This window comes from Lampetra fluviatilis, chromosome 3 (genome assembly GCF_964198595.1).
Source record: "Lampetra fluviatilis chromosome 3, kcLamFluv1.1, whole genome shotgun sequence".
Taxonomy (NCBI): domain Eukaryota; kingdom Metazoa; phylum Chordata; class Hyperoartia; order Petromyzontiformes; family Petromyzontidae; genus Lampetra; species Lampetra fluviatilis.
In genome coordinates, this window is record NC_136277.1 from 23146116 (window position 1) to 23170825 (window position 24710).

The window sequence follows — 24710 nt, forward strand, 5'->3', positions numbered from 1 at the left end:
CGTCGTCGCGGTCCAAGTTTGCCAGATTTAAAAAGGTACCCGCAAATTACTCAATTTGGATATACATAGCAGTCATTGTGCCCTCGCTGCCAAAACTTGGCAGAACCCACCTGCACAAGAGTCATGATTCTCAGTGAGGCTTTACTGTATAAACAAACAAAAATAGTCTGAGTTTTGACTTGGGCTCGGTTTTATTCGAAGTGGCTTGCGACCCTCAAAGAAATGGCGCCGCCCCCGTGGTCGCCCCCCTGAGATGTGGATCAAACAAATCACTCGTCACCGGCAAGAGTGGTTTATCCGACTGCTGTCACAAGCGGTCACACGCTTGGTGCTACGGTCCTTCGCTGACTATGCATGATGAATGAACAGGAGACAGGGTTTCGGCTTCGGGAGTCTTGCATGAGACTCGCGCCGAATGGTTTTTGAAGATAACAATCTCAATTATGTTTCGATTTAAAGCTTTCGTGACTGCAGGGATTCATCTTCTTGGTTCTTTCGGTAAAGTCACGTAGAATGGAAATAATAAAATGTTTTATTTTTACTATTTTATTTTTTCCATTCTACGTGACTTTACCGAAAGAACCAAGAAGATGAATCTCAATTATGACCACATTTCAGGATCAATGTTTTGATTGAGGCTCCGCTATAGGAATCTGTTTTTCAGGATTTGTTTTGATTGGGACTCTTCTCTCTCTGTCACCCAGACGCCGCGTGGATGGTGGGACAGGCAGGTGTCCATAGAATCCGTGAGCTCACGGACGGCAGAATCCTCCGCCCGTGCCGTCGGTCACTCGGAGAAGAACATCCGCCTCAACGTGCACGGTGTTGTACCGGCCGGTAGGCGCTGTCCCACCGACATGGCCATATCCATGGCTTGTTGGTTAATTGTCTCTGACTTGACCGTATTGAACCTGACACAGCCATTATGATTATTTTGAAAGAAATGCCTAACTCAGCTCTTGAGGGACTCCCATTAGCATGGCTGGCAACATATGGTGGTGGCTTACGGTTAGGGACACCCAATATCTCAGTAGTGCTGGCACAGTATCCTTAATGCCATTATGAACCCGATTTGGCCGTTGTGAGAGACTTGAGAGAGGCAGTTAAACCTGGCAATTGAACCCAGGATACATTTGCATAATTATACTTATAATTTACAACCCTTTGTCAATCCACTGCTGAATAAAAGACTTGCTATGTCATGTCAGATGTGGAAGTTGTTTGACCATACTTCACCAAACTGGTCGATACATGTTATACGGTACTGTATTTTGTGTTTTCTCATCTCTTCTGTATATTTTGTCTTGTATGTATTGCTTTTTACATCATTACATGCCCTCGTGTATTTATGTTGTATCGTTTTGTGTCCTCTCTTGTACTCTCTTTTTGTATTGTCAGGTCTGTACTCTTTTTCTTTTCGTTGGTCTGCGATCTCTTTTATTTATGACATCTTTCTCGAACTCCGTTACATTGCCTGTCGACCCATGACACGTCTGTCCGTGTACAGCCCTTTTGCCAGTGCCAGCATTCATCAACCTGCACTGACCAGCATGGTGACATGCCCTCAAACTCTCCACACAATATCCCTCGCAGCGTAGGGAGGCCCTAATCCAGCAGCGGATAGACTAAACGGCTGCACATGTACCCGCAGTACTGTATACCAAACCATACATCACCGACTTATCGGTTGCCAGATATTCACTGCAATACTTCGTCATGGCCAGTAGACAGAGTAAAGAGCCACCGTGGGGGCCAGTTTACCACTTGGATTACCACTACTCAACTTTCCAAAAAGTAACATTTCTTATTTGTGAGCCATAGCTATGTTTGTGTGATTTTACAAGACCTCTGTGTGTATTTATCTCCCTATATTTGTTGGATTTGAGGTGACAGGGCAGCTTCGAAAGGCTCTGCTGTACCATGCATGTGCATTTATCTCTGTGTCTTTCTCTGTCTGCATGTGTGTGTGTATCTGTGTGTCTATGGCTGCGTGTGTGTGTGTCTGTATCTGTGTGTGTCTATGTCGTGGGGGGGGAGGCGGTAGTGTAGCGGTTAGTGCGCTGTGCTACGAACCTGGGGACCTGGGTTCGATTCCCACTCACAGCCAACACCAGTGACGATTATATGAACCGGTCCTGGGCTCCCCCTAGGTCGACTCGGCCTCAAATGAGTACCTGGTGCGATGTGTAAACATCGCCACTAAGGAAACAAAGGCGGCCGGTCGTGGTGTTGGCCACCCTCTCCCTCGTGTGCCGTGCCGGCTTACATAGGTGCTCGCTAACAGCACTTGCCCCAACAGTCTATTAAGGCTATATGGGGGAATCTTTGTTTTTTGTCTACGCCTGCGTGTGTGTGTTTTTGCGTGTGTGTTTCTGCGTGTGTGTATCTGTGTGTGTCCTATGTCTGTGTGTGTAGGAGTGGAGGTGACAGGTGAGCTGCTCAAAGCTCTGCTGCGCCGTCTCCACGAGGCGACACTTGATGTCATCACCGTGATGCTCGTGCGCAACTGCATGCTCACGCCCGCCGACGTGCAGGTGCTGTTGATGAGCCCCCAAGTGTGGCGGTGCAAAGGGTCCCATCCCGCTTAGGAGCTGTAAAGACAGAGGGCAGGTCCATGTCTGAGTCCCAAACCTGCTGGGTTCGTGAGCCATGTCCGGCCGATGAGAACGCAATACAGGGCAATGGCTAATTGATGATTGTCATCCACAGGGGAAGCAGTTCCTCATGTCCTACTGATGATCCCGTGTCCTACAAAACTAGAGGGTTATGTCTTAATGAGCCCTAGCAATATGGAATGAGATTAAGCGGCTTGAAATATGTTTAATGACTTCAGAGGTTAGCCATGTTGTTGTGATGAGCCCTGATAAAGTGTAATGCCTACTGAGAGAATAGGCCATTATATGTTGCGTAACAGTTTCGATACGAGGCTGGTGGTGTCCTGCTAATGAGTCCCTATCATGGGCGTCCAGAATCTCTCAACTTACTCACTCGCCCTAATGAGAGCTGTGTCCTGCGAGATGGAATGGTTCATTAAAAATAGCTGCTTTGTGGTATCAAACTTAGTCTTAAATTAATTCCTAGTGCTGTAGTTAAATATCGGCACTCGGCCAACCACAGGTGGGCAGTCATTTTACGGGTCACACCGCTCTCTCGTGCGCTGTGCTGCCCTTCGTAGGTACTCGCTAGCTGCACTTTCCTCAACAGTCCGTGAAAGGCTATAGGGGATTGTAATTAATATATTTTGTCTTTGTGTACGGTATGTATATATGTAGATCTATGTGTGTATATATACAGTTTGTGTGTTTATATATGTCTGTGTGGGTTTCTCGGTATTTCATCTCTTTTACTGCGTTTATACATGGCTTCGGCAAAAGACTATTGAAGCAAACTTGGCTTTTCGCCATTAAACCTGGTGTTACCAGCACATGTAATGAAAATAATATCTTGGAAAAAGAGTTGTTTTAATTAAATAACAAATGTTCACTTTAAAAAACCCACTTGCAAGGGGCATGAATAGGATTGCGCGTCAAACCACAGGCATCATTTATTAATTGGCGAGCACGGCTATTTCTCTGTGGCCTTAATTAGAGTTGGCGGGACTGATGAATTATACAACGCACATTGCAAAAGGGTTGTCTGACTGGTTGCATTTTAAAATAATGAAAGAATGTTTTGTTTAAATGTACGTGTGTGTGTGTCTACTGGATATGTTCTAGGATTGATGATGGGAATGGGGTTTTCATCGTCGTCGTTATAGTGTGCTTAAGACTTTTAAGCTGTTATTCGTTGTGGAGGGTGGTGGCGATATTAATGGTGGTTGGATTGTGGTGGTGGTGGTGGTGATGGTCAAGTGAAAAACACCCAGACCGAGGATTCGAACCCAGGGATTCATAGCTCATTGCTCACTACTAAGTGTGCCTCTTGACACGGTGGTGGCCATTATGGTCGTCCTATAGACTGGACTCTGCCACAGAAATGTGGAATTTCCTTCACTGGCTCAGGGCTGCTAACAGAGATGTGAACACTTCCCAATACACATCTTAACAGGGAGATATTTTACACACTTGAAGTAATTTTGCACTTTTGCGCACTTATTAAATGCTATGCTTAAGGACTCAACATTCCTTTGCAAACCCATCCAATACTATGCAAAGGGTTAAGCAAGAAAAATGGATGGTAGGAAATGGAGCGTTAAGAGGTGATAAATATATGGATGAGACCTCGCTGCAGTGGAGTCTGTTTGGTGATTAAAAAAAAGATGTGGTTGTAGGCTCTAGGGGCCCATAATGGCTGTGTCGGACACACAACGCCAGTACCACCGTGTCTTGGGTTTGAGCCCTGGCATTGGCTGTCTCTCACAAGGAGTTCATAATTGCCTTTTCAGCTACTGTGGCAGCCCATGCCTAGTTCCTGGGTTCGAATCCAGTTCCAGCAGTCCACAATTATACCAGGTTATTCTGAGTTTGGTCTGTGTGTATGTTGAACTTCTTGCGCACCAATACGTAGACAACTGTACTAATCGGAGGTGCTGATATCTCGGCCCTTTCTCCATTAACTGTACATAATAAAAGCCAACATCATATACATTTAGGATTTCACTCACAATCGCTGCCTTCCCATGTATCCCTCTTTTCTTATCCTGTTGCTGCTCCTCCTCCTCCCTTTCGCTCCCTTTCCTTATCTCCTTTTACCTCGATTTCCCACCCATCACCTCCCTTAAACTCGCAAGACCTCACCTTTCACCTCTCCCCCACCTCCAATCACCTCCCTTTACTTCCCCTCACCGCCTCTCCATTCCCACCACCTTCGCCTGCCTCTGTTTGCTGCCCTTTGCATTCTTCACCTCGTTCCCCCATTTCATTTATTTTCTTCTTCTTCATCATCAGCATCTCATTGCCTCCCCATGCGACTCGCCTCCCCCTCACATCCCTTCACTTCATCTCCCACTAACTCCTGTCACATCTGCTCACTTCTCATCAGCTTCCTTCATGTCGATGTACCTCTCTCTTCCTCTTCCCTCCCCCCCCTGCTTCCTTGACTCTTGTCTCTCTATACCTCTCGTCACCACCCTCCTTTCACCTCCCATCATTTCCCTTCACCTCCGCTCACCATCCCTCGCATCTCTTCACTTTTCCCTCCCTTTCCCTCTCCTTGCTTCACCTCTCCCTCACTTCCCCCCCCCCCGCACCTTCATTGTATACCTGCCCTCACTTCCCCTCGTGCGTAGTTCCTCCAGCCACACGGGCAGGCACCGTCGGAAACCGTGCTGGTGTTGATGCCACCAATGTGGGGCCCGCGCTTCCCGGCCGTCCTGCACTACCTCCGCCAGAACCTGCACACCTTCCTCCTCTCGCCCAAGTACATCGACACCGATCCTGAAAACCACTTCCAGGTCAGGGGTCGGTGGCGGTTCAGGGTGGGTTGGGGGGGAAAAAAACCTTTGGAGAGTGCATCCCTGTTTTTTTCTCCATGTCGTGTAACTCCGCGTGTCTCCCCCTCCCTGTGCCTCTTCACCTCCCCGTAGCTCCCTTCAACTTCCTTTGTTTTCACTTCACCACCCCTGAATGGTTCTATAATGGACAATGAATCAATGCAAGGCGATAATGAATCTCACGGGCACTGACTGGCCTGGTTAAAGGACACTGAATTCATGGTACAAGCTCAATTGTTAAGTAAAATACAACAAATAATAATAATATAGCTACCTGGACTTCATAGTTCTCGACTCACAATTAGTAGATTATAAGTTCAAAGGCTGCTCTGGGGTCGAATCAGCCTATCACCATTATCAACCCTCCAGGGTTGGGGAAAAATAGTACCACTTTGTTCAACGTCTTAAAACAGTGGTTATCTTGGAGCGTCTGGAGCCTGCTGTGAAAATGTGAATTTCCTCCGCTAGCCCAGCAGAGGTGCACTTTTGAAAGAGACAAAGACCCAGACATAAGGAGGATTGAACCCTAGATCTTCGAGTTTGCTGGCTAACATGGCCAATATGAGCCTAACCTCCTGACAGGGAAAGAGGGGACACACTCTCTGGTTAATATTTTTAACACCACATCACGAGCCACACTTTGAGAGAGACTGACAGAGAGATACTCAGCTCCTGGGCCTGGACCCATAAATACCTAAATTGCTGGGTTTGTGTGTCACATGACTATTATGAGCCCCCAGAGGGAGACGGAGAAAGTGAGAGACAGACCTGCATCAGGACTCAAACTCAGGGAGGGGGAGGTTTGTTGATTCTGGCTTGTGAATGATGTGTTTCTACTCCAGCATTCCCCTGACAAGAGATATTCAAAGGGAGAAATTTACCTGTACAACAAGCCTGGCGGTCTGGGAACAGGAGGAAAAGGTAAGGAACCACTGAGCCTCACTCACTCAGTCTTGAGTAACATAAAGCCAATATGAAACCAAATTGAAAACCGTGTTACATTTCACTTTGTTGCGTTTAAAATGCTGCACAGCGTGCAATGTTAAGCACTGCAACTTGCTTCGGTTTAGCAATGCATTTATACATTACTGAGCCATTGGGGTCAACCACGATCCACGTGTTTTAATTATTCATTGGTTAAAGCAGGAAATGCATGGATGCCCAGCCCAAGGGGCTCAACTTAGTCTCAAGGAAATACATCTGTTTGGCCTATGAGTAAAAAAAAAAGGAGACTTTTATTTGCGCGAGGAACACGCAAATAAGAACGTACGAGTAAAATAACCAGGACAAATTATTTTTTCCGTTTTATTCAACATCTCTGGATTCATACGTGACAAAAAACCCCCATGTTTAATATTTACCTTTATGCTGCCACATGACAACCATGTAATTTAATATGGCCAATCGCGGCGCCGTCTTATGTGTAGCAATAAAAAAAAAACACTTTGAGCAAAGTTGCTGAGAGTTTGCATACTCGCATGCATCTTTCTTTTTCTCGTGTAGCATTCTGATAGCATTGCTGTGTGCAACGTTATTGCATGAACGTTGCACTAGTTAACTTGCGGTTAATGATCGCGCCCCCACACAAACTGACCACGTCCATCATCGTGCTCTGCTGATTGGTGCTGTATCAACAGCGGCGGCCCAAGACCATCCGTCCTTTGTAGTGTATTTAAGGCTTTATCGATGTGAGGGCTCAATATTTTCTCAAGAAGGCCAGTCTGAATGATCAAGTTCTTTTTTTGTATGCTCCGCAATGGCTTTCCATTCAAAAGTCCAAGAGAAAAGCTCAAAATAATATGATAAAGCAATTTAAATCCCTACTTTTTGTTTCGGTAAGTTCATTTTCTTACTGTGGTTTTTTTTTTATGGAATTGCTTCTTCTTTACAAACCATGGTGGTTAGTGTTCTGTGATTTCCTTGTTATCTTTAAAGCTTTTTTTCCACTGTAGCTTCCTGCTCAGAGATGTTTCTAATTGTATTGAGTTTGACGCATGAAACGTTTCCTTCTCATTTACCATCACCTAAAGACATAAAAAAATGTCAAGGACATATTAAACATTTTTCCTGCTTGTGGATACTATTTTGTCTATTTGTGGCGGGATCAATAATGATCTTTCCTGACTTTAACGTAATTTTCTCCAGGCACCAGATCTTATGATGCTGCTTTTCCACTTGTGTCACAGTGCCAGTCAGCGTCCTGTTGTTTTCTGACATTATCAGCGTCTGTCGTCTGCTTTTCCTCATGAGTAGGATACGTTTTTAAGGATTTATTTAAACGATCTTCTTCATTTTCCAAACCACTTTTTTTTTGTTATCAATTTAACAGCATGTTTTCAAACTAAAATGAAAATTGGTAATTGGCTTAAAGTGATACATTAGAAAAACCTTAATATTATTTTGTATAATATATTATTTCTATTATATAATTAATAATGTGTGTCTACAAAGCTCCCCATACATACCTGAGTCAATGTTGATAAAAAACGGCCTCATTTATAGGAATTCAACAGTGGTCATCCTATGGATGGACTGGGCCCCTACCATAGGAATGCTTGGGGTATCTGCACAGGACGGAGGTGCTTTGGTTACATTGGAATGAGACTCGGAGGCCAGTGACCCAAGGGAAGACACATAGCCATGTGGGGGATACTATAAACGTGGTCCTTGACATACCTGTTGACTGTGCAAGAAAGGGAAACACATTCCTGCGGAGGGAGCTGGTAGGAACGTTGGGTTGCTCGGTCAATGGCCAGGGTCAACGGCGGCGTGGTGTATTCCGCAAATATGCCCGACCTGTGAGGGCGGGCACAAGCCGGCGTGAGTAGGTTAAACGTTGAGTTTTATAAGGGCACCACGGGGTGACCAGCCCCTCCCCCACCTTCCCCTCTCCACCCAGCCCCTCCCCACCCTCCCCTCTTCACCCAGCCCCACCCCTCCCATTTTTGGATGCAGGACGGACGGACACAATAATCCCCTGTGGGCTGGTGTAACCAGGAGGTTCCTACCAGTATAACTAAATCCTAGTGGTGGGACTGTAAGAGTGCTCCTTGAAGGCGATGTTGACTGTGTAACAAGACCGAAAGCCGCCACAGTTCTAGTAATGAGACTTGAGGGGGTGGTGCTTGAAGGGCATGTCCATGTTGTAGCAAACAGAAGACCATTATCATCACGCGTTACATTTATTTTATGGGAAAAGCAGGTCTTTATTTTTCCAGTTATTTCATTATCCATTTATAAAAATCAAAATAACATTTGTGCTTAATTTGCAATTTTTTTTTAAGAAAAAGCAAATCTTTATTTTGGTCTCTCTGAAAAAAATCTTTAACATGATTAAGGAATTATTTATTTCTGTGTGCAGAGAGGTCCGTAAATCTAAACTTAGCAGAGTGCCTCCTGCTCGGAAATTGATGCTTTGTCAATCGATTTTTCTCTTTTTATTTTTTTATTTCGACCGCTGAGACGTTGCAGGTTTGGGGTGGGTTTGTTACAGCGAATCAAGCGGCATTCGACGTGACCAACAATGTTACCCCAGCCTCCTCATCCTGCCACTCTCTTCCATCGCTCACCAAACATTTAACCCTTTATTAGACCGAGACTTGCCTGCACAGGACGCTGGGTTGCAGCATTTTGAGTATTAATTCACACCAGATTTTAAAATCACAGTCTTCATTGAGGTTCAGTTCTAGAAGACTGGGTTTCAGGATTTCAGACCCTTCATCGAAACTGGATTTGAGGATCTTTATCTTTGCCAAGACTTGAGTTATAATTGAAGATTGGGATTATAGCCTCTTGGAGCCTAGTCTCAATTACAACCCATTACACTACCTTGCGCTAATAGATAAAATTAAGACCGAGGGCACACCATTTCTCCTATGAGTCTTGGCCCCTAAACTGCATTACCCTGGTGGTCTGTTCTAATTTCCTCCCGACTGCTGCTTGCTATTTTTTTCGTAACTTTTTTTTATCGTTTATATATTTTTTTCTCCTAATTGTTGTTCTTATGTTGTTGTTACGTGGTGAAATACATTTCCATTCGGAACTCTCACAGAATGCTAACATCTTCCCAAAGATGCTACTGAACCACTCGAGTCCCTTCGATTGCCTTTTATACCGATGTCACGAGCTGTGCCGTAGAAGCATTCGTTGCACGGACATCGAGCTGAGCATTTTAGTCATCTGCTTTAATTTGCTTAATGTCTGCAATAAAACACAAATTTCACTTTTTTCTGCACATTGGTTGGTGATCGGGCTGAGAGCATTCACTCTGCACTTGAGAACTGCTTGTAATTACTGCTGGCTGAATTATGGACCTCGGTGGTGCCATGTCGCAGGCTGATGGAGTTACTGACCCAATGGCTGTCGGTAACGCTGACAAAGCCATTTTGATGTGAAGTGGTGGAAAATCTTAAATTGTACCAATGATTTTTATGCTATCCTAGGTATCTGAAGACAGCCATGTATCTTTGATAATTATTACAGCAAAAATATTTAGCATTTTCAGCAGAGGCAGCGGCAGAATCATCATTGCCATCATTGCCATCATTCGCATCACTACCACCACCATCAGGAGCAATAGTAACAGTATAAGGGTTTATGGAAAGACAGTTGGAGAGCGTGGGAGATGAAATAGATATATCATAGAGAGAGAGGGCGAGTACGGGACTGGAAGGATTGAAGAGGGGAGAGCTATAATAGGGTAGAGAAAGGAGAGGAGAGAGGGTATAGTGGTGTGTCATTCAAACAGCATTTGACAGGAAACACAGAATACATAAATCAGATGATGCACACGAACACATGCACACAGATACGTAAATCCACAGATATCGAAATGCACTCTCATGCACACGCAAACACGCTTTTTCATTCACCCACACACGCTTTTTCATTCACCCGCACACTCTCCAATTCACTCACAATTGTACACTCCCTTTCACTCATACACTCTCCCTTTCACTCCGACACACTCCCATTCGTACATTATCCTATTCGCTCATACATACACACAAACTCTCTCCCAGTCACATTCTTCCATTCCCTTAGACACACAGACATCTTCCCATGCATTCGTACAGAAACAGATACACGCTTTCCTATTCACTCTGGTACAAAGACAAAGATCCCCCCTATGGCCTTAACAGGCTGTCGGGGCGAGTACCGTTAATGATCACGTACTCTCATACAAAGAAACACACACATACAAAAACAACTGCCATTTGTCACTAATTAGTGGTGACATCACTGCAGTGCTTGTGCCAGGCTAGATGCATCTTGAGGTGCGCACACGCACACACTCTCACACACGTGCATGCTCTCCCACTCGCTGAAATACTTTCCCATTCACCGACACACGCATACACACACATCCATTCACCCTCACTCATACTCGTACGCATATGCATGCACACGCACAGAGAGGCTTTTAGTGATATTGATTGGTAATGATGGAGTGCCGTGTTATGAATGAACGCAGCAAAATTAATATCGCGTCCAGTTAAATTAAGGCGCTGAGGGCAGGAAGGCAAAGCCTGGCTTAGAAGTTTCAAACCCCCTCTGATTTTAACCCCTGAGACAGCGGCATTATCCTTATTAATACTCGTGTCAAAATGTCTCCCTGCTTTAGAGTGCTTTGAGCGACATGCTTCTCTTTGTACGTTCAACTTCTTTCCCACCGTGTGTAGCCAACCGTGCTGTGATTGGAGGTTGGCAGTCATGAGCTGGCAGAGGTTCCATATTCCCGTGGCGGGTACCAGTTGATCCCTACTACAATCACTGTTGATGAAGCATATTCTGTTGACCTCACACGGACAACTTGTTTATAATGGTAACAACGTTGGGTGTGATGGTAATGGCAGTAGTATTAATATCATTCTTTATTTATCCGTATTCTACATTGCATTTTATTTAGCCCTTTGAGAGGCCATATTATCCATGTTTCATGACTGACATCTTTAAATATCTATATGGGAGCCCATGAACTCGAACTCATTGCAATAAATTTCACTGTAATTGCCATCCTTAATTTAACCAGGTGAGAATTCCTTTATTTAACCAGTAAAGAGTCCATTGACATGCATTATTTCGTCAATTACATCCTTAATTTAAGCACATCGGTGCCCACGGAAATCCATTGCCTCTCAATAATTGGTAACTTTATTTAATCTGGCTGTGGTCTATTGAGAGATTTATAAATTGTACACACGAACGTACCTACCATGGACCTAAAGAGAAAAACAGTGTGCCGCATTGCAAATGCCCACGACTCAAAGATCCCGAGGAAAATATTGATATAATTCTCAGTGTTTTGTGGTGGTCTCTACTGAAACTAAAGCATGCCTTTTGACAATTCTGCATGAGTGCAGTGGGAGAAGCGAGCCCAAAAAGGCTTGCGTTACTGCGTTGTGTATCGCATGCATTGCGTTAAAATATCCGATCCATCATAACCAGCTTAAATGCGCTCCTCCCCTCCGTGTGTGTGGAGATTAATGATGGCACAAATGCGTATGTGTGGCGGCTGTCTGCTCTCATTGACATAAATCTGTGAGCGTGTGTTTGTGTTTGTACGAGGCAGAGTGTGTGCAGTGGTGTGCGTGGGGAGCGGTAGTGTAACAGTTCGCACACGCTTCGCTACGAACCTGGCGATCCGGTTTCGATTCCCGCTCACGGCAAATATTTGAACCAGTTCTAGGCCTCCCCTAGGTCTACTCCGCCTTACTTATGCGGTGTGTAAACAGCAGCACGGTGGAGACAAAGGCCGCTGGGTGTGGTATTGGCCACCCACCCCACCGTGGTCCGTACTTGCTAACAGCACTTGCCCCAATGATATATCAAAGGCTATACGTGGGATATTTGTATCATGTGCTTCTGATTGTGTCTTATTAGTATGAATGAGAGTGTAATACTGGTGATGAATATGTGATAATAACCTGAAGACAATCTCATTGCATTGCACACTCTTTGTGAGGAGTGTCCTGCATTGCATTATAAGTCATTTTAAATGTATACATATATATGTGTGTGTATATGTGCTGTACGAACTCTGCGACCGGAGTTCTATTTATGCTTACGGCCAACTTCCATGACACATATATAACTGGCCCTTGGCCTCCCATAGGTCATTTAACCCTTAAATTCATACCTGGTGCAGTTTGTAAACATTAGCTTAGAGGAGACATTGGTGCCCAGGCGTGGTGCTGGCAACGCCACCCACGAAATGTACTGTGCTGACCTTATTAGGTACTCGCTTACAGCACTTGCCCCAACAGTCTGTTTAAGGCTATACGTGAGATCTTTGTGTGGTGTGTGTGGGATTGCATGTTTATTTGGGTGGAGCAGTGATGCATTTATTTGTGCACTCCACTACTAGTAAAGATCTGGGTTAAATTTTTGGTCACATAACATTAATGGGCAATTATTGTCTGAATTTATCCTGGGCCTTGTCCCTAGGTTAACCGAGCCTTAAATTAATACTTGGTGCAGTGTGGAAACACCATCACTAAGGGGACACAAAGGTAGCTAGCTGGGAGTGACGCTCGCTGTGCCTCCCTGTGTGCTGTTGCCGGCTTCCGTAGCTAACCACACCTCCGATTTAGCAGTTGGCTACGTACGGTGCAAAATAAGTTCAACAAACCTACATTTTGGATGGCTATACAGGGCTCTCTTATCTTTTTTGTGTCTGCACACATTTGTATAAATATGTGTGTGTGTGTAGCAAGCACATTTGTGTATATATATGTGTGTGTAGCAAGCGGTAGGAGAGCTGTTAGCTGCGCTGCGCTACGAAGCTGACGACCGGTGTTCGATTCTCACTCACGGACAACATCGGTGACGATTATCTGAACCGGTCCTGGGCCTCCCCTAGGTCGACTCGGCCTCAAATGAGTACCTGGTGCGGTGTGTAGTAAACATTGCCAGTCAGGAGACAAAGGCGGCCGGGTGTGGTGCTGACCACCCACCCCCTCATTTGCCATTCCGGCTTTCATGAGTGCTCACTAACACCACTTCCCCGAATAGTCTAAGGCTATACGGGGATCTTTGTTTTGTGCATCCATCTGTGTAAATTTTTGTGTACGAGTGTGTGTATATGACGGTGTTTTGTTTATGTATGTGTTTGTATGCTTGTGTTTTTGTATGTGTGTGCATGTGTAATGCCTTTGTCAAGTAGGACCCATATATACAGAGCACAAGCGGAGAGTTATAATAATGCTGAGAGCTCGCCCACCCTCCCCCACTCGCCTTCAATTGAATCCAATGCACTTAGCATCGTCTTCCGGGACCACAGACCACCCAAAGTGGCTGTCAGAGGAATTAAATACAGCATCATCACAACACACACAGCCTCCTACAGCCTGCAATTCATACAAGCTATAAACCTGTCTTGTTGAGATGAGTGGGTAAGAGAGTGAGTGTGTGAGTGAGTGAATGTGTACGCACATCTTGTTTGTGTGCCCCTATGCATAAGTATGTTCTGGTTGGTGCATTTGTATGTGGGTGAGTAGATCAGTGTGTGTGTCTCTGTACGTGTATGGTGAGCGGCAGTGTAGCAGTTGGCGCGTTGTACTATGAACCCTGCAACCCGAGTTCGATTTCCGCTCAAGACCAACATCGGTGACAATTATCTGAACCGGTCCTGGGCCTCCCCTAAGTAGACTCAGCCTCAAATGAGTGCCTGGTATGATGTGTAAACATCACCACTGGGAAGACAAAGGCGGCCTGGCGTGGTGCTGGCCACCAACCCTGTTTAGTCCTGTCCTGGCCTTCATATGTGTTCACTAACGGCATTTGCCCCAACAGTCTTTTAAGGCTATACACAGGGGATCTTTGTTATGGGGAGCTGTGATGTTGTTGGTACCACACTGCCTTAATAATAGTTATTAATCCAGTGTGAAAACATTAGCACTGGGGAGAAGGTGGCCGGGTGCTGTGTTCTCCTCACCACACTCCCGCATGCGGCTCTGCAGGCTTGCAAACAGCATTTGGCCTAGCAGTCTGTAAAATATGTAGGGCATCTTGTTCTTTGTGTGTGTGTGTGGGGAGCGGTAGGACAGTACGTTGTGATTCTGGTATCTGAACATTTCCTAGGCCTCCTCTATGGCCACTTCATCGACGAGTTACTACCGTATGGTATTTCAACACCTGAGGTAGCTGGGTATAAACCTGGCCTGGCCAACACTACCGTGTCGTGACGCATACAGGCCGATGTATTTCTTAAAGTAGGTGTCAATGCGTGCCTGTTGCATATTAGCATTTTCTGCACCTCTGTTTCCATGATGAACTCATCCAATGAAGTATTTTTTTAAAGGAAGATTTCACCCAATAGATATATTTATGTGTCATGTGTGTGTGTCTTTGTCGGTGAAATGTGGGGAGCAATGGCGCAGTAGTTGGCGCTTACACTGCCTTACAAACCTGGCAACCCGAGTTTGATTCCCGCTTATGTTCAACATCGGTGACTAATATCTAAACCTGTCCTGGGTCTCATCTAGGTAAACTCAGCCTTGAATGACTCTCTGGTGTCGTGTGTAAACATTAGCACTGGGGAGAAAAAGATGGCTGGGCGTGGTACTGGCCAAATAACCCCCCGCTTGTCCCCCCGTGCCAGGTATAATAGGTGCTCTCTGACAGCACTTGTCTTGACCTCCGTGTGCAGGCATCGCGTGTGTGGCTCTGTCTGTGTTGGCGCCGCCCGCCGACACCGGTGAGAGCAGCACGGAAGAGATGAAGAGAGACCCCCTGTCGGACACCGACCTGGACGCTATGACCCAGGTCACCCTGGTCAAAGAGGGCAGCGAAGGTGAGTTCACACCGAGTCCTCGGCCTCAAATGACGACCTGGTGCGGTGTGTACACATCAGGACTAGGGAGACAAATGTGGCCGGGTGTTGTTGGCTGGCCACCGACTCCTTGTGCGCCATACCAGCCTTCATAGGCGCTCGCTAGCAGCACTTGCCCCAGCAGTTTGTTAAAGGCTAGAGACGCGAGTTTGATTCCTGCTCATGGCCAGTTCCATTGACGATTATCTGAACTGGTCCGGGGCCTCCTCTACGTCGACTCGGCCTGAAATGAGCAGTTGGTGTGGCGTGTAAACATCAACACTGGGGAGACCAGGCCGTCGAGCGTGGTGCTGGCCATGCAGCCCCTTGTTTCCCGTGCCGGCCTTCACCGGTGCTCGCTAATATCACTTGCTGTATGGGGGATCTTTTCTTTAGTGTGTGTGAAGTGTGTGAAGATGAGTGTGTGTGTGTGTAGTACCCACAGGTGCCGTGTTCCGCTTCTCGCTGTGGGAGACGGGCACCATCAGCATGGTGCAGCTGTGCGAGCGACTCCGGGCGGCCGTGCTCCACGCGGTGTGCGAGGCGGCGCTGGAGTTCGCCGTCCTCACCGCCCCTCTCTCCATCCCCGAGCTGTCCTCGTCGTCCTCGTCGTCGCCAACGTCGTCATTTATGTCATCGTCGCCAGCGGGAGCATCGTCATGTTCGGCATCATCACCAGCAGCAGCTCCAGAAACATCAACATTAACACCGCTGTCGTCATCAGCAGCATCATCGTCAACATTATCATTGTCACCATCAGCAGCTGCAGTTGGAGCATCGTCATCTATAGCATCGTCAACAACACAAACGTCACCATCGTCATTGTCAACGGCAGTACCACAAGCCACTGAAGGCGATTCGGGAATGGCTTCGAATGGTACGGAACATTTGCAAGCACCTAATTTAAGGAAAAATAACAGTTCTTCTCTAGCTAACTGCACACCCATCCTGTATGTCGTCTGAATCCAACACAAGTTTCACGCTTCCTTGATGAGAATCTCCAAAGTCAAATGTGTAATCATTGCCACTGACCGATTTTTAGAATGCGCCACTGTCGGACCATCATCAATTAAAGATCCTGTGCCACCCAATTGGCCAGATTAAAAAAAATTCTCGCCAAAAGTTGGTCTAATCGGCACAGTCAGTTTGGGTGTGCGTGGCTGGAAGGGAACTTAATTAAATTGGGTAAATTTATTGTTTTATTGGGCTTCTATTTATCTGAATTGAGACGATATAAAGCATTGATTTGAGTAGCTGCTAATGTTAAATGTAAAGGGTTTAATTAACACAAGTAGTTGTTGTTTCTCAACGTGTCGTTCTTACTTTAGTCGCTATATTTGCGGTAGTTTATGTAGATGTTGTAATGGTAGTCGCGTGATTTTTGTCGTGGTGATTGTTCTTTTTTTTTAGTTCCCGTTGCCATGACTTCTCCAGCCCCCGCCGCTCGCTCCCTCTCCAACCCCATCCCGGGCGGAACGCGGGGCTCTCAACCCCCGCTCTCTCCTGGAATTACAGCGGGTGTTTCTGCAATGCCAGAGCTAGCCGGGACGTCTGGAACATCGCAGGGAAAGTCTGGGAGGAGGAGCTTTTGGGAAATATTAGCGGTGAGACGGTGACTGATTTATGCTGCTGCTGCTTCTGCTGTTGCTGATGTGAATAGTGCTGCCACTCGTGATGATAATGATGAGCAAGCTTGTTACGATGGACGCTTGTGTTGCGACCGAAACGTCGTGTTCTTTTATTATTTTTTCTAGTATGGATTCCTGCAGTCACGAAAGCTTCAAATCAAGATAATTATTAATGTATTTCTACTTATGATGTTGCTAGTTAAGATAATAATGCTGCTGCTTTTAACTATGATGATACTTTTGGTGATGACAACAGCTACTGCTGTTGATGATATTTATGATGGTGTTACATTGTGGCAGTGTAGCGGTTAGCACGCCGCGCTCCGAAACTGGCGGCTCGAGTTTTATTCCTGCTCACGGCCAACACCAGTCACGGTGATTTGAAGCAGTCCTGGGCCCCCCCCCTAAGTTGACTGCCTCAATTGAGTACCTCATGCGATGTGTAAAAACATTGCCACGATGGAGACAAAGGCAGTCTGGCGTGGTGCTGGCCACCCCAATCCCTCGTGTGCCGTTCCGGCCTTCATAGGTACTCGCTAACAGCACTTGCCCCAAACAGTGTTAACGCTATACTGGGGGATATTTAGTCTTTGTTCTTACATATATTGCTGTTGGTCATGATGATGATGGTGCGACTTTATTGATGTCTGCAGAACAAGACGGATTCTCCAAATGCCAGCTCTCCCAAGACTACAGACGACATTACCTCAAATCCACGTGACGAGGTGACTTGTAACTGGGTGTTTTAGAAATTGGTCTTAGAGACACTTAACACTCTTATCGACTATGGCAGGATTGGATGTTTCAGAGACGCGTTTACAAGCCGACGTGTGGATTTGCTCAATGTCTCGGTTTTTCCTGTTTGTATGGATATTGAATTTCCTTCGTAGCCAACCGTGCTAATCGGAGGTGTGGGGGAAGGGGGCAATAAACTAAACACATGAAGCGGTTATAAAGAAATTGGTTTTCAATCTAGATTTAAATGTGCATAGCTCTAGTGGCTTCCTAATATCGGGAGGAAGAGCTTTCCAGATGGCCGCAGAAGCACATCCAAAAGCGCGTGATGCACTGACCGTCTTCGTTCAATGTCTAGCCAAAAGCCGCTGCGAGGATGACCGGAGGTCGCATAATGGGTTATGTTCCTCGACGAGATCCGCAAGGTGTTGTGGTACATTTGTGACGAGCACTTTGTGTGTAATGAGTACGACCTTATGGGTCCATGGGGTTGGTGGCAGGTGGGTGCGGGGCGACGCCGGCGGCATAAGACTGGCACAGGGGCGCAGAGCGATGCGGCTGCGAGTCCTGCTGGTAGCGGGACTACCTGGCTCCACCAGGAGATTGCACGCAGGCAGGAGGAGGAGAAGAGGTAAGGGGTGGGGGGGGGGAGGGAATTATCGAGTCTCCAGTGATGAGACCCGGACTATCAATTCGATCAATTCTGAGGCACACTTTGCGTGGATGGGTAATTCGCTATATTGCCAAAATGGGTGTGTGGACTAGTGGGTGAATGGTTGGGGTGTATTATAGTAGAGTGCATCAATCAGTACATCCATGAAGGAGTATATGAGTGAATAGGCAAATATGTTAGTGAGTGTGGGTGAGTGGATGGCTGAGTATTTGTTTTCACGAGGTAATGGTTCTGTGGTGTGATTAGTCGTATAATATGAGCATATGGTTGATGTGTGTGAGCAAGAGGGGGTGTGCGCAGGGGACCAGCGGTCGTGTAGCGGTGAGCGCGATGCGCTACGAACCTGGCGACCCGAGTTCGATTCCTGCTCACGATTAACACTGGTGACGATTATCTGAACCGGTCCTGGAACTCCCCTAGGTCGACTCAGCCTCAAATGAATACCTTGTGTGGTGTGTAAGCATCGCCCCTGCGGAGACAAAGGTGGCCGGGCGTGGTGTTGGCCACCCACCCCCTTGTGTGCCGTGCCGGCCTTCATGGGTCCTAGCTAACAGCACTTACCCCAACAGTCTGTTAAGGCTATATTGGGGATATTTGTGTGCGTGTGGGTGTCAGTGGATAAGTGGGTAACGTGGGTAGGTGTAAGTGTAGTGGTTAGTATACGGAGGTTGAAATATTGGGACCTGAGTTTGGGTCCTGCTCACAGCCAATTTCAGTGACTATCTGGACCCATCCAACTTCGCCTGAAAGAGTACCTGGTGCAGTGTGTAAGTCCCTGGTACAGTGTGTCAGCATTAGCACTAAGGAGACGGAGGTGACCCAGGTGCAGTGTTGGTTGCCCACCCACCTCTTCGTGCACCTTGCCAGCCTTCATTGGTGTTTGCAAACAGCACTTTCCCCAAAAGTATGTTTTGGCTATATGGAGGATCTTTATCTTATGTTTGTTTTACAGGCAGCGCCTGGAGGAGGGTCTTGTTGGAGTGCTCCACCCAGCCTACATGGGGCCTTGCCAACGATGGCTGGAATTTATGCATCACAGAGGTGCGTGCATACACAAATTTGAAAATACAATATGTCTTGATGTGAAGAAAAATGCACGCGTAATTTGCGAGAAACTAGTGTTATTGACCTTTTTAACACGTAGGCTTTCGCGACCAATATTGTTCATAATCAACGATTTTTGGGTTTAGATCGCGTTATTTATAAATGTGTCGTAACCCTCCACCACCCGACACGGCCAATCAGTAAAAAAAGTGTCACGTTGACAAAAGACAAATAGTTCACTGCTTTAGCCCACCGGTGTGTTGAAGCGTGAAACCACAACATTTACAATTTGAGTACGACGTTTCGCTGGTAATTGCATCCAGCATCATCGGGCAATTCGCCAGAATGGTGAGGCTCTGCTGTGTCTCCCGTTCTTATATAGAGCAGCAGCAGAGTGACGTCATCATTAACTCATTAACTCATCAGGTGCAAAGATTTGAGGGGGGGGGTTATTGTAATTATATACTTGATTAGTAATAAGGCTATTGTTACGATGCGAGTTGTAGATTAGTAATCATTTGGAATGTGTTCTATTGTGATTATGCTACATTAATAATCAGTTAGTGCTTGTTTCCCTTATAAGGAATTGTAATGCATCTTATTTAATAATAATAACACACAGCGTTTACAGAAAGCAAACGCACACTGATGCCTATCTGAATGCGAAATCGCATCATCACCCAGCTCAGAAATCCTCTCTAATCAAGACGCTCATACATCGGGCTAAAACAGTGTCAGATGATGAAAGTCTAGTGAGAGAGATTAAACATGTTAAAGAAGCACTAAGACAGAATGGCTACAATAATGCTCAAATTAACAGAGCACTAAATGCCAAATCACGATCGCAAAGCAACACTGCTGAAAGCGATCAGATTATTAAAACAATAAAAATACCATTTATCTCAGGAGTAACTGACAAATTAGCCCGTGTTTTGCAAAAGCAAAACATTACAGTAAGATTTGGTACAGTACACAAAATTCAACAATTAGTAACGTGCACTAAAGACGAATTACCTAAATTATCAACAGAAGGTGTATATCGGATTAATTGTGTATGTGGCAGATGCTATATTGGACAGACAGGGCGTAACGTTAGTGTAAGACTAAAAGAACACCAGAGAAATATTAAACTATCGCAAACACAACTGTCGGCAGTGGCAGAACATGCTTGTCAACAGGGACACTCAATTGATTTTGACAACGTTGAAGTGTTGTGTAAAACCAGTTACTACTGGCAAAGACTAATTAGAGAATCCATTGAGATTGAGAGAAACAGAAATAACTTTAATCGCTCAGACAGCTACAGGCTTAGTGCGGCCTGGAAGCGTATTATTAAATAAGATGCATTACAATTCCTTATAAGGGAAACAAGCACTAACTGATTATTAATGTAGCATAATCACAATAGAACACATTCCAAATGATTACTAATCTACAACTCGCATCGTAACAATAGCCTTATTACTAATCAAGTATATAATTACAATAACCCCCCCCCTCAAATCTTTGCACCTGATGAGTTAATGAGTTAATGATGACGTCACTCTGCTGCTGCTCTATATAAGAACGGGAGACACAGCAGAGCCTCACCATTCTGGCGAATTGCCCGATGATGCTGGATGCAATTACCAGCGAAACGTCGTACTCAAATTGTAAATGTTGTGGTTTCACGCTTCAACACACCGGTGGGCTAAAGCAGTGAACTATTTGTCTTTTGTCAACGTGACACTTTTTTTACTGATTGGCCGTGTCGGGTGGTGGAGGGTTACGACACATTTATAAATAACGCGATCTAAACCCAAAAATCGTTGATTATTGACCTTTGTTAATATACTTTTTTTCTATCAAAAGTATAACAACAAAATATAGACTTTTTGAAAGTCTACCATTTTTATTTAGATTTGTTTCTGTGAGTGCTTATTGGCGACAGCAGGGTGGCTTCCTGTGCTTAAGTCATTGCTTTTGTGAATAAGTATTGAACTTTGTAGCAACACCGAGTGGCATGTGAAGCAGTATCGCATGACACCATTGATCAACATGCAGACCCAGCAGCATTGATAGCCAAAAAACGTGGTACAGTTTGTATTTACGTGGCAATCTTATTTTCCGTGTGTTTTTTGTGTGTGTAATAGCAAAGAGGGGAAATCAAGTAGAATTAGTTAAAGAGGCAGGGGGTGATCATTTCAGACGCAGGAATGCAACCGTATTTTTCCCATCAAGTCTTATTTGTCAAATACAGTTTTGCCCAACACGGCATTATCCAGGAACGTAACCCCTACGTTTGCCGAGGTATGACTGTCCAGTGCAGAGAAGGCAAGATACAGGTGGTGAGAGATGGGGCTTGGTATGAGATTTAAAGTTTTGTTGGCTGGCTGGCTGGCTGACTGGCCGACTGGGAGGAATAGACAGATGGATGGATGGTCACGTCCAATGGACATGCGGGTTGCCATTATATATATATATAAAATATAAATTCACGCTCTCACATTGATATATGTGAATGCATTATTTAATGTACAGACATACAACATCCCTGGTCAGGGCATTTCGTGCACATTGTTTTTTCACTTCGCCAGTGGTGATCATAACCCCGATGACGTCGGCATTTTGTGTCACTCCGGTCCCCCAGGTGGAAATAAGACTTGGAAAATAACGGAATGTCACCTTGTATTCAGACTGAATAGTGTTCAATCAACAGGGTGAAATTAATATCTCTCATTTACTTGCAAAGTATTGTTTTTTTTAATATTATATAAACCCTATCCTCATGTTTTCAATCTTGACTTAAAGCTTTCGTGACTGCAGGAATTCATATTGTTTGGGTCTTTCGGTAAAGCCACGTAGATAGAAAAAAAAATCACGATGTTTCGATCGCAACACAAGCAATCACCATCAGGTGATCACCTGATAGAAAAACAAATATTACGAAATTATATCTACGTGGCTTATGTTTTAAGTTAAATAATTGAAACGCATGGGTTAGCAAAGTACAGTTTCTCCCTCTACATAATTTTGACAGTAATTTCTAAGCCATGTGAATATAAAAGTTACAATGTCAGGTCTATGTTGTTCATCATGTTCCTGTTGAATTGGTCATGTTCATCACATGTTGGCCATTATGTGTTTTTCATGTGCAAGTTGCCCCTTTCATGGTCGTACCGTGTTATGTTGCTTCTGTTGTATTTGTGCTGTGCGCAGGCTGCCATTTAATTGTGTGTTGGTGGTGCGTGTGGGCTACCCATTTTATAAAGCATGTTTGTGCAGATTTTGTATCAAGTTAATCATGCTAGCATAGTGTGAATCGTGCTCGCATTTTTTTAACTTGTTGGAATGGTGTTTAGGATGCCTGCTTTGTTAGTGTCATTATTGACCGTGCAAGCATTGCATGTATGTGTAAATTGTGTGCCAGCTCCCCATTGTATAGTTTGTATTTCGCTAGCAGTGTTATATTAGGAGCTTGTTGATTGCCTTTGAGTTGTGTCTACGCTCCCTGTTGAGTTAGCACCACCTTGATCATATTAGCAACGTGCTAGCATCGTGTTCACTTGATGTTACTGTCGTATTAATCATGTCATTTGAAGGCTGAATGGTGTGTTAATAGTGTTGCTAATCTGTTGATTGTGGTGTTGTGTTTAGGCTGCCCATCAGTACAGCGCTGTGAGATGGAGCTGTCGTCGCGTCTCCAGGTCGACCGTTTCCTCGCAGAGACCGAAAACCTCGTGCACGGCGCAGCCGAGGACACGAGCGTGCGCGTCTACATCAGGGACAGGTGACACGATGACACCAACAACAGCACCGACACAGCAATGCGGCACGACACGCTAACACGACACATCATACTGACCACGCACTTAAAATTAATGAGTAACACGAGGCACAATAATAAAGAGAACGTTAACACCACACAGTAATGACATCGTCATGTACGTATGCCTGTGGGTATATATGTGCCGTGCTGGCATTCATCGTTGCTCGCTAACAGCACTTGCCCCAACAGACTGTTAAGGCTATACGGAAGATCTTTGTCTTTGTGTATTTCTGTATGTGTACCCGTCTGTGTACTCGGTAATAACCAATTAGCACCGATGGCTATGTCCAGTGCGAAAGAAGTTCAACATACATACGTGGACGTCTGAAACTCGCGATCACAGTCACCCTTGCATATCACTCACATTGCTATTGCGATCATTAAGATTATTAAGACGACTCTATCCGTAGACCCCCTGCATTGGGTTTTTAGATTTGTTGAGTTGGCGGAGATGAGGAACTGACCCTGCTGGGGGTTGTGGATTCTCAAATGGTGGAACAAGTTGCCAACCCCTCTGTGTATAACTGGCTGCTGTGCCATCTGCTGAGGAGGTGTATGGTGCCAGCCAAAGCCAGACACCGAATATAGCCACGGTGAACTGCTCAAGGAAGATGGAATTTCTGTGCGGACTGGTTTTATGTGACATCATCACAACTGCTTTGACCGAATGACAGGTCCCAAAATACTTGAAGGGTACCCTGGTAGTCCTTTTTTTTAATATAAAACTAGCGGGAAGTACCCGGCATTGCCCTGGTGAAAAAGACACACACACACACATCGACTTACACACACTTGCAGACATTGACCCACACACACACAAACACATCGATTTACACACACACAGACACATGCACTCACACACAGAGACATGGACTTTAGATACACACACATGGAGTTACACACACATATAAGATAAGGAATATTGCACCATTCTTTTGTCTTTCTATAGATTGTGGGGAGCGGTGTCACGGTGGTTAGTACCCTCGACTACAAAGCTGACAAACTAAGTTCGATTTCCATGCGCAGCTGACATCGGTGGCGAGTCATCATTCAAACTTGTCCTGGGACTCGTGTAGGTTTGACTTGGCTTACAATGAGTCGCACATGAGGAGACAAATGAAGCCAGGGTATGGTCTTGGTCACACTAATCCATCTTGAGTCGTGCAGGCCGTAACAGGTTCTTTCCCCAGCAGATTATATTAAAGGTTACATGGGGTTCCTTCTTAATTGTTCTATATACCTACCTGTATCAAAGTATATGTATATGTACATGCAAGTTTGTGTGTAATAGATGCATGTATAACTATCTTGCCTGTATATGTGTCTATCCTCGTAACAATAAGTTACAGCCCATTGGCATTCCACTTTTGGATGAAGCCCTCCCCACGCCATGTCATGTATGTATGAGTGTGCATGTATGTGCAAAGATCTGGGCAAAGTCCCATCGGTAAGCTCCTCCGCCAGGCAAGGCTGCGTTGGCTGGGTCATGTAGCCCGCATGCCCAATCACCGCATGCCTAAACAGCTTTTGTTCGGCCGGATAGAGGGGGCTAAACGGGTGCGGCACAGGCTAGAGAAGAG

The 24710-nt window shown here is 45.4% G+C and overlaps 1 protein-coding gene across 1 annotated transcript in view; it reads left to right on the forward strand.

Annotated features, from left to right (window-relative positions):
• SZT2 (SZT2 subunit of KICSTOR complex) overlaps positions 1-24710 on the forward strand; it is a 110988-nt gene that overhangs the window by 44519 nt on the left and 41759 nt on the right. The window contains exons 48-58 of the mRNA XM_078885298.1: positions 705-837; positions 2416-2534; positions 5228-5392; positions 6274-6352; positions 15081-15224; positions 15679-16119; positions 16653-16846; positions 17524-17595; positions 18106-18236; positions 19231-19319; positions 22959-23091. Of these exons, the coding sequence (XP_078741424.1) occupies positions 705-837; positions 2416-2534; positions 5228-5392; positions 6274-6352; positions 15081-15224; positions 15679-16119; positions 16653-16846; positions 17524-17595; positions 18106-18236; positions 19231-19319; positions 22959-23091 (1700 nt within the window). The remainder of the gene's footprint in view (positions 1-704; positions 838-2415; positions 2535-5227; positions 5393-6273; positions 6353-15080; positions 15225-15678; positions 16120-16652; positions 16847-17523; positions 17596-18105; positions 18237-19230; positions 19320-22958; positions 23092-24710) is intronic.